The sequence below is a fragment of the Pygoscelis adeliae genome, unplaced genomic scaffold, assembly GCF_000699105.1.
Source record: "Pygoscelis adeliae isolate BGI_AS28 unplaced genomic scaffold, ASM69910v1 Scaffold80, whole genome shotgun sequence".
Classification (NCBI taxonomy): domain Eukaryota; kingdom Metazoa; phylum Chordata; class Aves; order Sphenisciformes; family Spheniscidae; genus Pygoscelis; species Pygoscelis adeliae.
Window position 1 is genome coordinate 834,943 of NW_008823958.1, and position 14,218 is coordinate 849,160.

Consider the following 14,218-nt stretch of genomic DNA (forward strand, 5'->3'; position numbering starts at 1 on the left):
TTCTTGTGAACCAAATGGATTAAGGAGAAGTGTAGCATACTTCCAGAGCTGTCTCACCCCTTACAAGATAATATGATGATTCCGCTCTACTAAGAGCTAAAGAAAATGTTAGGTTAAGAGGGAGTAATAGGCCTAGAGATTACAGCAGGATAGAAAAAGAGGTACGAGAAATAAAGGCAAGTGACACAGTAGTTTCAGGAATTCAAAATGAGCTTGTGTTTCTACCACTCTCTGTGCTTTTGGTGATCTTGCAATTGAAATGTTTAAAATAAGTATTTCTGAAAATGGTTTAAAAGGAGAATAGATCATTTCTTTAGGTAAGATATATCACGCCCAGCTTGAATTTCTTCTTAAACGTGCTCCTCAGTTCCCCCATTAATATTTAAAATTTGTGTAATTTATGGTCATGACTGTCCATTCAGCCACCACCATTAAGTACCTTTAATGTTGGAGTTTGTGGTAAATCGGAGAGGGAACCTGTGTGCTATGTGTCTAGATTTTCTCCACATCTACAACTCCGCTGGTATGGGTAGAAAACCATTTGTTCATTCCTCCATCAATTTATGTTGGAAAACAAAGTGAAGAGTCTTGCTTTTAAACATCCTCTGCATAAATTACTCAGTGTCTTCCATATTTATCAGTTGGTGTAATGTAGTAAAGAGCATGAACATTATTCTCTGCTTTACCTCGATGAAAGGGATCTTCTGATGCTTTGTGGTGAGAGTCTGATTGCTGTGTTTACAGGGAAGGTTCACAGCCTTCAGAGAAGGATTAGAGTTCAGCAGCAATCATTTAATGTTTTCTTTTCGTAATTATGTTCATGTGAATATGGGTGAGGTTACTGAAGCATACGGAGTTAAAGACATGCTAAATGCTAGTGAAATTTGAGGAGGAAGGAGCAAAACGTTTAAAAGGATAGGGCCTTAATGAGACACTGTGTGCGTTTAGGGATATTTTGCCTTACACGAATGTGTGATTCTATGGATGTGAGTGTCTGCATGTGGTGGGAAACTTTGCATTTAACATTCTAGAATTACCTGTAGCAGGGTATTCTCTCAACTTAATATCACTCCACTGAACCAAATTTAAAAAAAAAAAAATCAAACGGATATCAGCCATTTGGAAAGACAGAATTAGTCACTATTAAAAAAAAAAAAGTCATATATTATCAAAGAATCACTGTCTTCATTTTGGTATTTAGGCAGCATCAAAAGATAATTATCCTTAAAAATATTTTATCATAATGGCAACTCTTAAACAGAACTCCCTAATATACTATCAAGGAGGACTATTATGTATTCCATTTTCCATTCATAAATTTAAAATGCACTCCCTGCCTGCAATTAGAGTGAATGGTCTTTGTTGATGCTCTCGCCATGCGGAAACCCTGAAAATCATAAAAATGTGATGAGGTGAGTTAAAACTAAACCATAATAGTGAGGTCAAAAACAAATGGGAAACAAACCCCAACCCACTCTTCTTTCCAAGACAGAAATTTGGGAAGATGACTTTTAAAAGGAACGTATGCTGATGTGTTGCAAATTGTGTAGGACTGGTTGGCAAGGCTTTATCTCTCAGCAGAAATACAATAATCTTTATAGAATGGACATTAAAACTACCTTGCCTAAAGTGAGTAAAATTATTTTGGCTCAGAATTGTTATAGAGTTTATGCTTAACACTTCAGATTTATATGTTGTTTTCTTGTGTGTGTTTTTTCTTGAAATATATAGGCATTTCAGTAGGACTATGGAGGAGCTGGTTCACGATCTAGTCTCAGCACTGGAAGAAAGTTCAGAGCAAGCCAGAGGAGGTTTTGCTGATACTGGAGATCATTCTCGAAGTGTGTCTTGTCTTCTAAAGCGACAGGCAAGGAAAAGGAGGGGACGAAAAAGACGTTCATTTACCACCCATCATCCCTGGGAGACTGGTCACTGCTTAAGTGAAGGTTCTGATTCCAGTTTAGAAGAATCAAACAAAGACTACAGGGAGAACCATGCTAGTAAGAAAGACCACAGTGACTCTGATGACCAGTTGTTGGTTGCTAAACGTAGGCCTTCCTCAAACTTAAATAACATTAGAGGCAAAAGACCCCTGTGGCATGAACCAGATTTGGCTGTTGACAGTTTGGGAAACAGAACTTTGCGCAGGAGAAGAAAGGTAAAACGGATGGCAATAGATCTGCCATCAGAAGTCTCTAATGCACTGACAATAACTCAACAGCAGGATAACAGCAGAGATCAAGAAATGGACAATGACAATAAATCATACCAACACCAAGAGTTTTCTAAGAGCAAAGTAAAAAAAAGAAAAGTGGCTGCAGCTCGACAAGGACCTGAAATCTTGGATGAAGGAGTAGTTATAGAAAATGAAGAAGTGAACCAAGCAAATAAGGACAAAATGGAATATGAGGAGCAAAAAGGCTCAGATGAGAACATGAGTGACAGGTTATTCTTTCTCTTCCTTTTTACAGAAACTTTGGATAGTATTTTTTTGCTTTTATTACTGTTGTTTGTATTGGGAATCTTTGGATTTTTCTTTAATTCCAGAGTTAAAATGCTAGCATCAATAGTATCTGTTTTAACAAGTTACTTTTTTAAGTCTACTTTTTTTAATACATGAGTTGCTCGGGTTAAGGCATTCAGCATAAAATAGAGAGTCATGTAGCAGAGGAATAACCAAGAAAACAGTTTCTTGAAATAATACATTCTAATTGTTTCAAGATGAAGAATGACAGAATATACAAATGATTAATACGTCTTTTTCTGGGTATTTCAACTGATGACAGTTCTCAGAGAAAAATCAAGTTTTTTTTCCAATTTCTAGACATTGGTGCTTCGATTGTTATCTCTATTCATCAGAAAGGTTGTCAGTGTTTAGAGTCACCATTTAGACAGTATGTTCTTATGTGTCATGGGCGTAAAAAGTCTGCAGGTTGCCAAGGATATACATCATTTACGAAATGCAAAAACCAATTTACAGTTCAGAAACACCTGAGCTTACCATTAGAAAAATGGGGGAATGATGACCCTTTGGCAGTACACCTCATCCATCCATTCCAGACAGCAGTCATACTACAATGGTAATTGTTTCCAAAGTACTATTTTGACAACACAGTAAGGTGTAAGTCATTTTTCCACCATACACAAGGGATGTTACCTGCGGGGCCTGGTAAGCTTGATTATGTTTATCCTGTGTCTGGTTCTGAATGCAGAACTGTCAACAAGAAAGACTCATATTAAAACACATAATTTTGGTCAGTTGCTTGACAGCACTAGTGTCCCTGGTTTTTTTGTAGGCATTTTATCTATAAACTGTTAAGCCTTTTCCTTACTGGAGAGGTAGAGTTTAGATACAGAGAGTACCCAGGGGTTTTGACCAGAGCAGACAGATCGGTTACTGTAATAACAGAAGTATTGGTAAGTGACTAACTCCAGTTATTGTGGGTAAGTTCTTCTAAGTCTTTTTATTACATGCTAGTTTTGTCCCTCACCTGTGGACAATAAGCAGCAATATGAATCATGAGTCTTAAAGATTGTTACTAATGTCTTAGTTACTAGAGCAGAAGCAGTCCTTCAGTGCAGCCGGTTTAACTTCAAACATCTCACTTTGACATGCAAGACAGGAGTGTGTGTTGTCAGGAAGCCTTTAGAGAACTTCCTTCTGTGATGATACTGGGAATCTGTTCCCCCAAGTTTGGTACCTGAAGACAGATGCTTAAAAATTTCCTTGGAGCTAGGAACCATTGCATATTTTATCATGTGTCCATATTCTTGTTGCTTTTTTATTTCTAAAAGATTTTCTGTTATGCTACAAGGGTAACAGTTCTCCAAGTCAAAAATTCTGTAGCTAATTTTTGGGTGGAGAGTAGAGTGACCAGTGTAAAACTCCTCTTGTAGACTCCCAAAACTGTGCTACTTCCAGGTCAGTCTGAATATCTTTTTGTTTTTTTCACAAAAGAAACATTATCGATTTAAAAATTCATCTTCCTCTTCAAAACGCTTAATGTTTTGTTACACCAAATGCTGTCATTTTTCAAATCGTACTTCAAATGTTTGTCTCTGGCCCCAATAAATGGCCTTTAAAACCATTCTCATCTTCATAGTGTTTTCTGCTCATGCACGTGGTTGAGTGGTGGTCTGTCATTCTACTGAATTTCTTGCAATGGTCATCTGTACCAAAAGGTTTGGAAACCACTGAATTAGAAAATTTGCATTCCATAATGTGATTAGATATCCACAATATCTAAGCCTCTCAGGTGCATGTTGTATTTGAATATTTGTATGTGAATAATTTTAACTGGTTTTAAACTAGCTTTACTTAAATGCAATAGTGCCTCTATTGTTTGTGATCATTTAGTCAGAAGAATCGGAAACAACTAGCAAACTCGGTTCCTAAAAATATGTTCTAAAAGTAAAAGCTGAGATTTTAAAAGGGAACATGAGTTTTGTAAGATTGCACAAGATATGGAGAGATAACAAAGCATCTTGGATAAGACTCATGCTTCAGCAACACTTGTTGGAAGAGGAAAAATAAAAAGTGTACAAAGCTGCTCTAATTTTGTACATTTGTGTGCATACAGCTTAATAATTATTCAAAAAAAGGATTAATTTTTTAGAAGTTCAGTTTTTAAAAACAAAACAAAGCCAATGATTTTTAATGGGAGTTAAGTTGCTTGGATCTAAAACTGGTGAGGAGAAGTTTTCAGTGTATACATGAAATTACTTTAAAATAACATGATGTATATATATATTTGAAGTACACATTAAAAATGCTAAGTGACACTTCTTTTGCAGTCTTTTATCTGTGTGTGTTCAAACACCAAACGCAACAATAACCCTTTAAGTGCAGGGTTCAGGAGTAGTAGTAGGAGTCTTCAAGCTCTTAAAATGTCAGCATCTAAATGGTCCCAAAGATGACTTCCTGTGAGGTTGGTTTTGAGCACTGGAAAAGAGATTTTCGTGATCAGAGCCTGTCCTTTGCTCATTTTCCCTTATCCTCAATGCTTAGTTCCTTGGCCAGTTTCAGCCAAATTTGGCGATGCGTGGAGTTCTGGATGATATTTAATTCCTGCAAGCTTTGGCAATTGTTTGCATTTTAAGTGACTAAATAGAGGAGAAATCTCAATTGCCCGTTTTGAAAGAGAGCAGCAGTGAAACTCAGACCTTTAATAATGCCAGAGATGCCCACCCGGCAGCCTGCCAGTCAGTGTGAGTACCGTGGCTGGTCCGTTCTTGGGGACAGGCTTGTTTAGTGAACAGAGGTCACAAGTCTCATGTGAAACCAAGGTATGGGACGCTTTGCTGGTAATAGTAACTAATAATAAAGCTTATTTCTTCTTTATTTCCACAAATGTATAAATAAAGCTGTGAAAACTTTTTGGGTAGCAGAGCTGTTCCTTCCAAGTTTTTGCTTGCATACCCTATTTTATAGGACTAAAAGGAATCTGTGGCTTTTTTCTTTTTCCCGGAAGTCTTCCTGGGAGCAGAATTCTCATTACAAAGCAAATGAATTAGCAATATACAGTGCAAAATTATATTAAAACTGGAAATAAATTCCATCATAACAGCTTTCATGTACTTAGATATTAATGTATTAATTCCAGAGATTTTTTAATTTATTCAGTGAAACGATGGCCATGTAGCAATTATCTCAGCTGTAATCCCTGCCCTATTTGACTGTGGCCTGAGGAGAATGAACACTGGCTGCCATGGATATACCAGCGTTATGGTTTGATTTTTAAAAAGCAAAACATTATTATGTGTAATTTTGAAAGTTTCAAGAGGTTATATTTTCATGAACTGGCTAATCCTTCAGTAGGAATTACTGCACAATTAAAATATCTCAAAAAAAAAAAAAGAGAAAAAAGGAAGGAGACTGTTCTCAAAATTTGGTGGGGAAAGTAGCTGAAATACTGGAGTTGAAAGGATTTCCTAGCTTTAATTTTAAAAAGTACAAATAAACAATAAATGGATAGGAAGAATCTATGAAAAGGGGATGTTTTTCTTTGAGATGTATGATGTAAAATTGCACAATGAAATGTAAGGACAGTAAAGCCATCTTTGTTGTAATTAAAGTGAGGACGGGATGCTTGCTAGAAAGAAGGTACTAGGATTTGCAACACTGGGAAGTTCAAGTTTTGGTCTCCCTGATGAAAGATGGTTCTGTTCTCATTGCATGCCTGTCTTCTTTCTTCTGCTTAGGGCAGTTGTGCAAGTGCTTAAGTCTGTTCTGATTATATTATATATAAAAGATGGTATAAGTACTGCTTACACAGTAAGAATATGGATAAGCAGAAGATACAGCAAATATTAAAAAAAATAATATTCAAACACAGAGCCGTATATATTACTTTTTTTTTAAATCACTGCTTTGTGTCTCCTGATACTATATTGTGTTCCAAATCCTCCCAAAGGAAGATATAAAAAACCAAATGTGTACCTATAATTAAACACAAATTAGACTAATTTTATATAATTCATATTACAAGCTTTAAAAAAACCTGAGGCTTATTTTTGTGAGAGATTAACATTTAAAAGGAAATAATTTTCTGCAGTGTAGTAGTTATTTAGAAACAAAAATAAAACTAATTTATTACTAGAAAGTAAGTAAAAATAATTGAAACCACTTGAATTCAAGTATAGGACTGCATGTATGTTTTAATATGAATAAGTGTAGAAAGGTAAACAGACCTCAAGTTCTTATAAATAGTTCGTATGGAACATTGAGAGTAGCCATAGTAGTTATAACTTGTATTTGAATTTGTATGGTGAACTGAAGTGATTTTTTTCGAATTGTTCTACATCTCACTGTAGGTAAAATGTGATTAAATTTTCATGAGAATATTACTGCCTTAGCAGAGCTACTCTGTGGACAAAAAAAATGAAATAAATGGTTTACAAAAAATCCTTTTGTGTGAAACTCACCAAATTGTGATCTATGTTATTAAAAGATAATTCTGTTTTACTATTTAGAGACATGGAATATTGTTTGTAACAAAGTGTGTACAGCAAAGAACAAAATACTTTACCTACTGATGACTTTGAATTTAGAGAGAAGCGTGTGCATGTCATATACACGCATTCTAATTTTAAGGCCATGATGGAAGTGACAGAAAAGGAAACTGTACCTTGCTTTTTTTTGTTGATGTTATGATCATTGATCATACTTATTTTCTTCAGGGTGACCTTTATTTTGATTTAATTGGCTACCTTTGTTATAAACTTTTTTCTTCCCAAGTAGTATGTTGTGAAACCTTAAGCAGTGTCTTTTCCAGAATACTTGCAAATGATGTTTAGAAAGGTAATTCGATTTTCAGACTCTTATATTTCATGTGCTGAGGGAAGGCTTAGGCTGCTTTTGATTGAGACTTTTCCTATTTTATTGAGCAGTGGTGTTCCAGGATCAAGCTGAATTGCACAGCATAAGAAGGAAGCAGTGAGCATTTGATGGAAGCAGATAATAAAATGCATCAATTGTGTCAGCACCTCGTTGCAGTCACATCTGGCTTACTGTCAGGGTACCATTAGATTCCCGTGGTTTTATGTGCCAAAAATAATATGCTTTGTAGTTAATGGAACTAGGATATTTGCAGTTTGATTAAAAAAAAAAATCATCCTATTTTCTTTCCGATCTTTGTTGGGCTTAAGTTCAATTTGAGCACAGCCTTGTCTCCTTAAAATTTTACGACTGAAAGATCAATTGTTCTTTTGATCTGTTTCTTTCTTTCTCTTATTACAGTGAATCCAGCAGTCTGAGCAGCAGTGATGCTGGTTTGTTTACCAATGATGAGGGAAGACAAGGTATTGAAACAATCTTTCCCTTCTCCACCCCTCAAACCACATCAGTTGAAGTTCTGTAAGCGTTACAAGTTATCCGTAGGTTAATTATTATATTTCAGTTGCTATTACTATTTTAATGAGTTGAAGTATAGCTTGCTCTCTGGTTGGTTTTTTTTTTTTTTAAATGTTACCAGACGGTGTCCTGAATCCGTGACTTAGTAAAAAGCTGATTTGAGAAGCAGTCTCTCTGATATAATAAACTTACTTATAACTTGAGCATCTCCAAAAGATTATCTATACTAAGTTTTAATTCTTCCATTGCTCCAATTTTCAGACAGGACTCTGTGATCATAGTACTGCTTCTAAAACTATTTTTAAGTGTCTTTTTTCTTTCTTTTCTTCCAAATTGATATGGCAGGATTTTATAGTTCTTTTTCATTCAGTAGTTTGTTTGAAAAGTAGTTTCAAACAAAATACTTTTTCAGCAGTCTAAGATTGAGATCAGAAGATGCATGCTGTTTAAAAATCTCTCCCCTCTGAAATTTTTTTCTTTCGTCTAAAATGCAGTGAAGATTCAAAATTTTCCTTTAGTATGCATAATGTTCTCACGTGTTCTTATGTGATAAAACTATTGAGGATGGAAGTATAAGATTTTTTTCAGCTTTAGTGTTTATTGCCATCTTTAAGTACAACACATTTACCTGTATTATGCTAGCATCTTAGTGTCCAGCTCATAGACTAGGAAATTGCTGTCTTTGACAGTATACAAAAATGAGGCAAAAATAGTCTCTCAGGTGATTGAGGCTTGCTTTTCTGTTGGCGATTCTAAGTTGATGGTAATGGAGATTATTTTCTTACGCAGTTTGCCACAGGCTACTTGAGTGTGTGTAAGAAAACAAATCCTGGCCCATTCCACAGATCTAGGTTAAAGGAATGGTCTTCTTTTTTTCTTTCTCTAATGTATAATTCAGTCTTTTCTCGTTTTTTATCTTCTATTTTCATGTTACAGTAGGGAGATGATTTTTCAGGCTCAGAACAGAGGTGTTACCTTCCTTGCTCAACAGTAACTTGTGCCACATAAACTGTACCTCCCAGTCAGAGTATCTGTTCTTAGTTGTGCTAACACATAGCTTTTTTGAAGAATTTAGGCTCTCTTTGAAAGTTTAGATTTCTCTTTTAACTTCAGATGAAAAGAATTTCAATATGAGCAAATCAAAAAGATTTGCTTTTACTTCCCTATACAAATTTCTCTTTTGACCTGCAATTTTTAAAACTTTTGTCCTCTATATGTGTATATAACGTGACCTACCACATTTCATAATTACATACATTTTTTAAGTGCCTTTCTGATATATTTATATCAATCCGTAAATCCTGAGCTATTTTATTTAAATCTTTGAATAATACGGTTGAAAACATCCCAGTTACTTTCTGTTTTTCTTATATATTTTGTGGGAGGAGAAAAGGGGAGGGATTGGTGAACAACAATGTTCTTTCACCGGTGTGCTGTTACCTTTTTTAGTGTTGGTTCTTTACTATAGAGCTGTAATTCTTATTTTTGCCTGTTTGATTTTTTGAATCTTGATTCAGTTTGATTGTAATTTTCAAGCAGAAAGCATTAGACCTGAAACAGTATTCTGAAATATAAATAAAAACAACAACAATAATTAAACTTGAGAAGGATATTGTCAGGACAAAACATTAATTTTTTAATCTCTACTTTGAAGTAGTTATTTTGTGAGTATGATCAGAAGACCATTAGCTTCACACTGGATCTCAGACATTCCTAGATCTGCATTATAGCTTTGGTTTTGTGAAGACTTTTCTGTGAAAGTTTTATCAGAGATCTTACAGCAAAACCAAAATTGTTTATTTTCTAATAATACTTATTCCCCCCCAAAGAAAATGCTAGTAACTTTTATCTTTGTACTTCTCTTATGAAGTAAGATGAGGTTATTTTATCTCTGTAAATTAATTTATAGCTGAGCTGAGACACATATAAAATTGAAAAGAATGAAGGAAAGAGAAAATAAATCTGATAAAAGCGAAGGAAAAGCCTAGGTGAGAGAAACGAAGCTGGAAGAGGACAGGATGAAAATGTATTAAGGGAAGAACGGGCTGATTCTGTTGTCCGTTTTTAAAAGCTAGACTGATTCCTGTCTTCCCAGTGTCCCTCCTCCAGGATATACGTTCAGAATATCATCATCTTGACCTCATTTGTAGTTCAAATTTTCTGCACTTCTGACTTCAGGTTTCCGCTGAGTCAAGTGGAGAACCAGAGATTGATTAATGCTACCTGGTGAAATACTTGGTTTAAATGATGTGCCTGCCATCATTCAGAAGTTTGGGTAGCAGAAGACAAGAGGATCCTGTTCTCCAGGGCAAGATTTGTTCATTTTGTGTCTCTGAGATTAAGAACCGTATCTCATTTATTGCAGACAAATACTCTTTATAAAAAAGCTAATTAATTTCCAAAGCATATTCATCCTACGGGACAGACATTCTAGAAAAGAAAGTGATCTAAAGCAGCAATTGCTTCGAGCAGTTGCCCAGTTGGTTAAATAGTTGAGTATTTAGTTCTGAACCGTGGAGCGCCTGACCTTGCAACTTTTAATATTTTCCAAAATTGTTTCAGAAAGCCACTGGAAATAAATTCCACCACAGTAACTGTACTATTCTGTGCACAGACTCTCGGAAGAGTTTCAACTTTTATAACTTGATTCAAGAAAACCAGGTGTAGCTGTAATTGGGGGTAGTAGTGGGTTAATTGCTAGATATATTTTAATTGCCATCAATTGCTATGATAGAAGAAAACTGCTGAGACTTGAAAACCCTGTGTTCAACTTCTAATATGTGGTGTATCATCTAATATTTTTTAAAAACCTTTATACCCTTTTCCTTTCCAGCCTGCCTCTGTTCCAGTCTCACAGCTTTTTTGTTTAATTTGTTTTGTTCCTATGAAGTCCTCATCTGAGCCTAGCCATGCTTGTCCTCCTTTTCCAAGATATCCAGGTGCTTACGTTAGGTCATGTGAGAGGGGAAAAAGCAGCTCTCTTGCTGTGCTCTATTCCACTGTCATATTACCTTCTGGCAGAAGTATCGGTACTCAATGTTTTGCAGTCCCAATGTGGCAAATGTTTTTCTTCTGTGAAACATTGCATACCCTGTACAGTTAGCCAGCAAAAGCTTAAAGATCACGGAAAATGCTTAGTGCAGGTACAGTCAGTGAAGAACATAGCTGCTACCTATTAACTGCTAATATTAACAAACCTCAAGTGGATTCTTATGGGTTGTATTTTTTTTCAGAGGTTTGTAAATTGGCCAACTTTGGGGTAAGATTTAATATAGTTAGCAAAAAAACCCAAATCCTATGCAAATATCAAGGCCTTGAGTATGGAGGTGGGAGAGCCTGCCAACAAAGCGAAAGAAGTGAACAGTGGCTGGAGCTTACGTATCAGAAACCCTTGTGACTTTCCTTTTTCTTCCTACTCTTTCCTTTGTTCCTAATAGCATTTTCATAAATGGCTGTTTTGCAATTATTAAAAACTTGAATGCTAAGCAGTGTTATGCCCAGTATAGAAAACGTCTGCAAGAGGAGTTTCAAAACAAAAGGTCTAATCTTACATTACAACATATAATGCAACTCTATTATAAGCCTAGCTAGTAGGATCACCTGTGCTTTCAAGGCACTTTACAGGTGCACTTTAAAAAGGCACTTTATAACTTAAGCTTTCAACACAATGTTAACAAAACTGTAACATTATTCAAACACTAGTTGATATTGTTTCTGTTTTGGGGAAAAAAGTCAAATTGCAAGTATATTCTTTAATGAATTTTATAGTGTGGGTATGGCAAATAAAACATATTCTGCATTCCTAGTCCATCTACACCTACTAGTACACTTGGGGAAATTCAAAGTTTGACTTAAGACCTCTTAAATCATGACATGCAGCACTTGAAATGTCCTTTAAGATCTAAGCAAGTAGAAAGGAAAATTATATTAATAAAGTGTTAAACAGTTAAAACTGGAGAAGGTCAGGGAATGTCAGAGTTCCACTGTGGATGTGGCTAAGCTTTTAAAGATAGCTGTTCATTATTTTATGATTAAACATATATTCATTACTGTGTCCTTTATGAAGATGACCCACTACTGATTCAATATATGAGAATTCCATCCTTTTGTCGTCTCCAGCAAGAAACTAATTTGGACCTTGTATAGCATCTCAGTAGCTGCAGGTGTCAGGGTGTCGTTCTCCATGTATAAAAGAAATGGGAATGTGCAATGCTAAGTGTAATCACACCAGTTTTGAACTGTTGTGGTTAATGAGTTTATAGTCTTTGCAGGTGAAAAAGAAATAACATGAAGTTGTTGTATATGACCTGAATAGTTGAAATTTTAAATATTGCATGTGGATCACAATGGTAGAGGTGAACATAAAGCTGAGATCACGTGATATCCTTGGTCTAATTTATTAATGGCATATGTGTACAGTCCTCCTACTCAAGAGCAGGGTATGATATTACATTGGATGGGAGGGGTAGGAGGAGGCCTTCGCGTGATGTTTTCAAGCTTGAATCAGAAGAAGTAGCTGCTTAAATTGAATGGCGTCCTGCTATCCCTTTTGCCAAGGGGGCTCTGTAGAGCACAAAGAGCAAGATGCAATGTGTTTCTCTGGATGGGTAACTTAGAATCATAGAATAGTTTGGGTTGGAAGGGACCTCTAAAGGTCATCTAGTCCAACCCCCCTGCCGCGGGCAGGGACATCTTCAACTAGATGGGGTTGCTCAGAGCCCCGTCCAACCTGACCTTGAATGTTTCCAGGGATGGGGCATCCACCACCTCTCTGGGCAACCTGTGCCAGTGTTTCACCACCCTCAGCGTAAAAAATTTCTTCCTTATATCTAGTCTAAATCTACCCCCCTTAAGTTTAAAGCCATTCCCCCTTGTCCTGTCACAATGGGCCCTGCTAAAAAGTTTGCCGCCATCTTCTTTATAAGCCCCCTTTAAGTACTGATAGGCTGCAGTAAGGTCTCCCCAAAGCCTTCTCTTCTCTAGGCTGAACAACCCCAGCTCTCTCAGCCTTTCTTCATAGGTGAGGTGTTCCATCCCCCTGATCGTTTTCGTGGCCCTCCTCTGGACTTGCTCCAACAGGTCTATGTTTGTCTTATGCTGAGGGCTCCAGAGCTGGACGCAGTACTCCAGGTGGGGTCTCACCAGAGCAGAGTCGAGGGGCAGAATCACCTCCCTCGACCTGCTGGCCACGCTTCTTTTGATGCAGCCCAGGATACAGTTGGCCTTCTGGGCTGCGAGCGCACATTGCCTGCTCATGTCCAGCTTTTCATCCACCAGTCCCCACAAGTCCTTCTCAGCAGGGCTGCTCTCAATCCCTTTATCCCCCAGCCTTTATTGATACTGGGTGTTGCCCTGACCCAGGTGCAGGACCTTGCACTCAGCCTTGTTAAACCTCATGAGGTTCACATGGGCCCACTTCTTGAGCTTGTCCAGGTCCCTCTTAAGCTTCTGCTTTCCTGAAACTCCTTGTGTGTGTTATAGTTAATCTTCTGATGTCTCCAAATGACTGTTACAGCTGTTAGCGGTGGGGTTATTTTACCTAGAAAGAGGTATACTGGTGATGGAAATGAGACTAGCTAGGGTATTTTATAGTCCATGTTCTATTGCTCTCTGTGTGCAAGTTGATGGATAATGGAGCAGCACAGTATCAAGTGGTGTTTATGGGACACTGATGCCAAACTCCTCCCAACCAAAGTAGGTTGCGGTTGTTACAGGCAAGCACGTGTGCACTGTATGTGACTGCTATGGAGGGTAGTCTGGCCACTTTGAAATAAAACTGGGAAGAGGGGAAAAACTCTGTGCAGTGGAAAGTCTGTTTGTTATAATCCTGCGCTGCTTTAGGTAAAATAAGATTCAGGTGAAGCTATTCTGCTATTCTGGACATGAAACTGATGGTGATGCAAACGAGGTCTGTCTCCATAAAGAAACCATAAGAAGCCCACATAAATAATTTTCTAAACTTCTTAAAGCGGAAGGCAAATAATTTAACATGAAGGAGTGGTAATTAGATAAATATGTAGACTCAATAATACAGAAGTGAAAATTAGGAAAACAGTAATTGGGGGGAGGGGAAAGCTTAAAAATAAATAAATAAAGCCAGAAGCTGAAGTGCCTTGAAATTTTAGAATTGAAGTTGACATTTCTGAGCCTTAAATTGATTTATTTTTTTTAAACTGATCAGTACAGTTATAATTGAATGTAAATTGCTTTGAATTACAACAAGTTTCTTGTAATTTAAATATGTGGCTAGGAGAACGCATGGGCTCAGAGATCAGTTTTTTGGAGATCTGGAGGTGGTTTTACCTTTCCTGTAGCTTGGAAGAATATGATAATTTCCTGTGGTCTTGTGTTGAATAGAGGTTCAGC

At 36.7% G+C, this 14,218-nt stretch overlaps 1 protein-coding gene across 1 annotated transcript in view; it reads left to right on the plus strand.

Moving 5' to 3' along the window:
* Positions 1-1,738: 1,738 nt before the first annotated feature.
* Positions 1,739-14,218, plus strand: part of GPATCH2 (G patch domain containing 2) — a 120,782-nt gene continuing 108,302 nt past the window's right edge. Inside the window, exons 1-2 of the mRNA XM_009323092.1 lie at positions 1,739-2,445; positions 7,739-7,800. Of these exons, the coding sequence (XP_009321367.1) occupies positions 1,748-2,445; positions 7,739-7,800 (760 nt within the window). The 5' untranslated portion in view covers positions 1,739-1,747. The remainder of the gene's footprint in view (positions 2,446-7,738; positions 7,801-14,218) is intronic.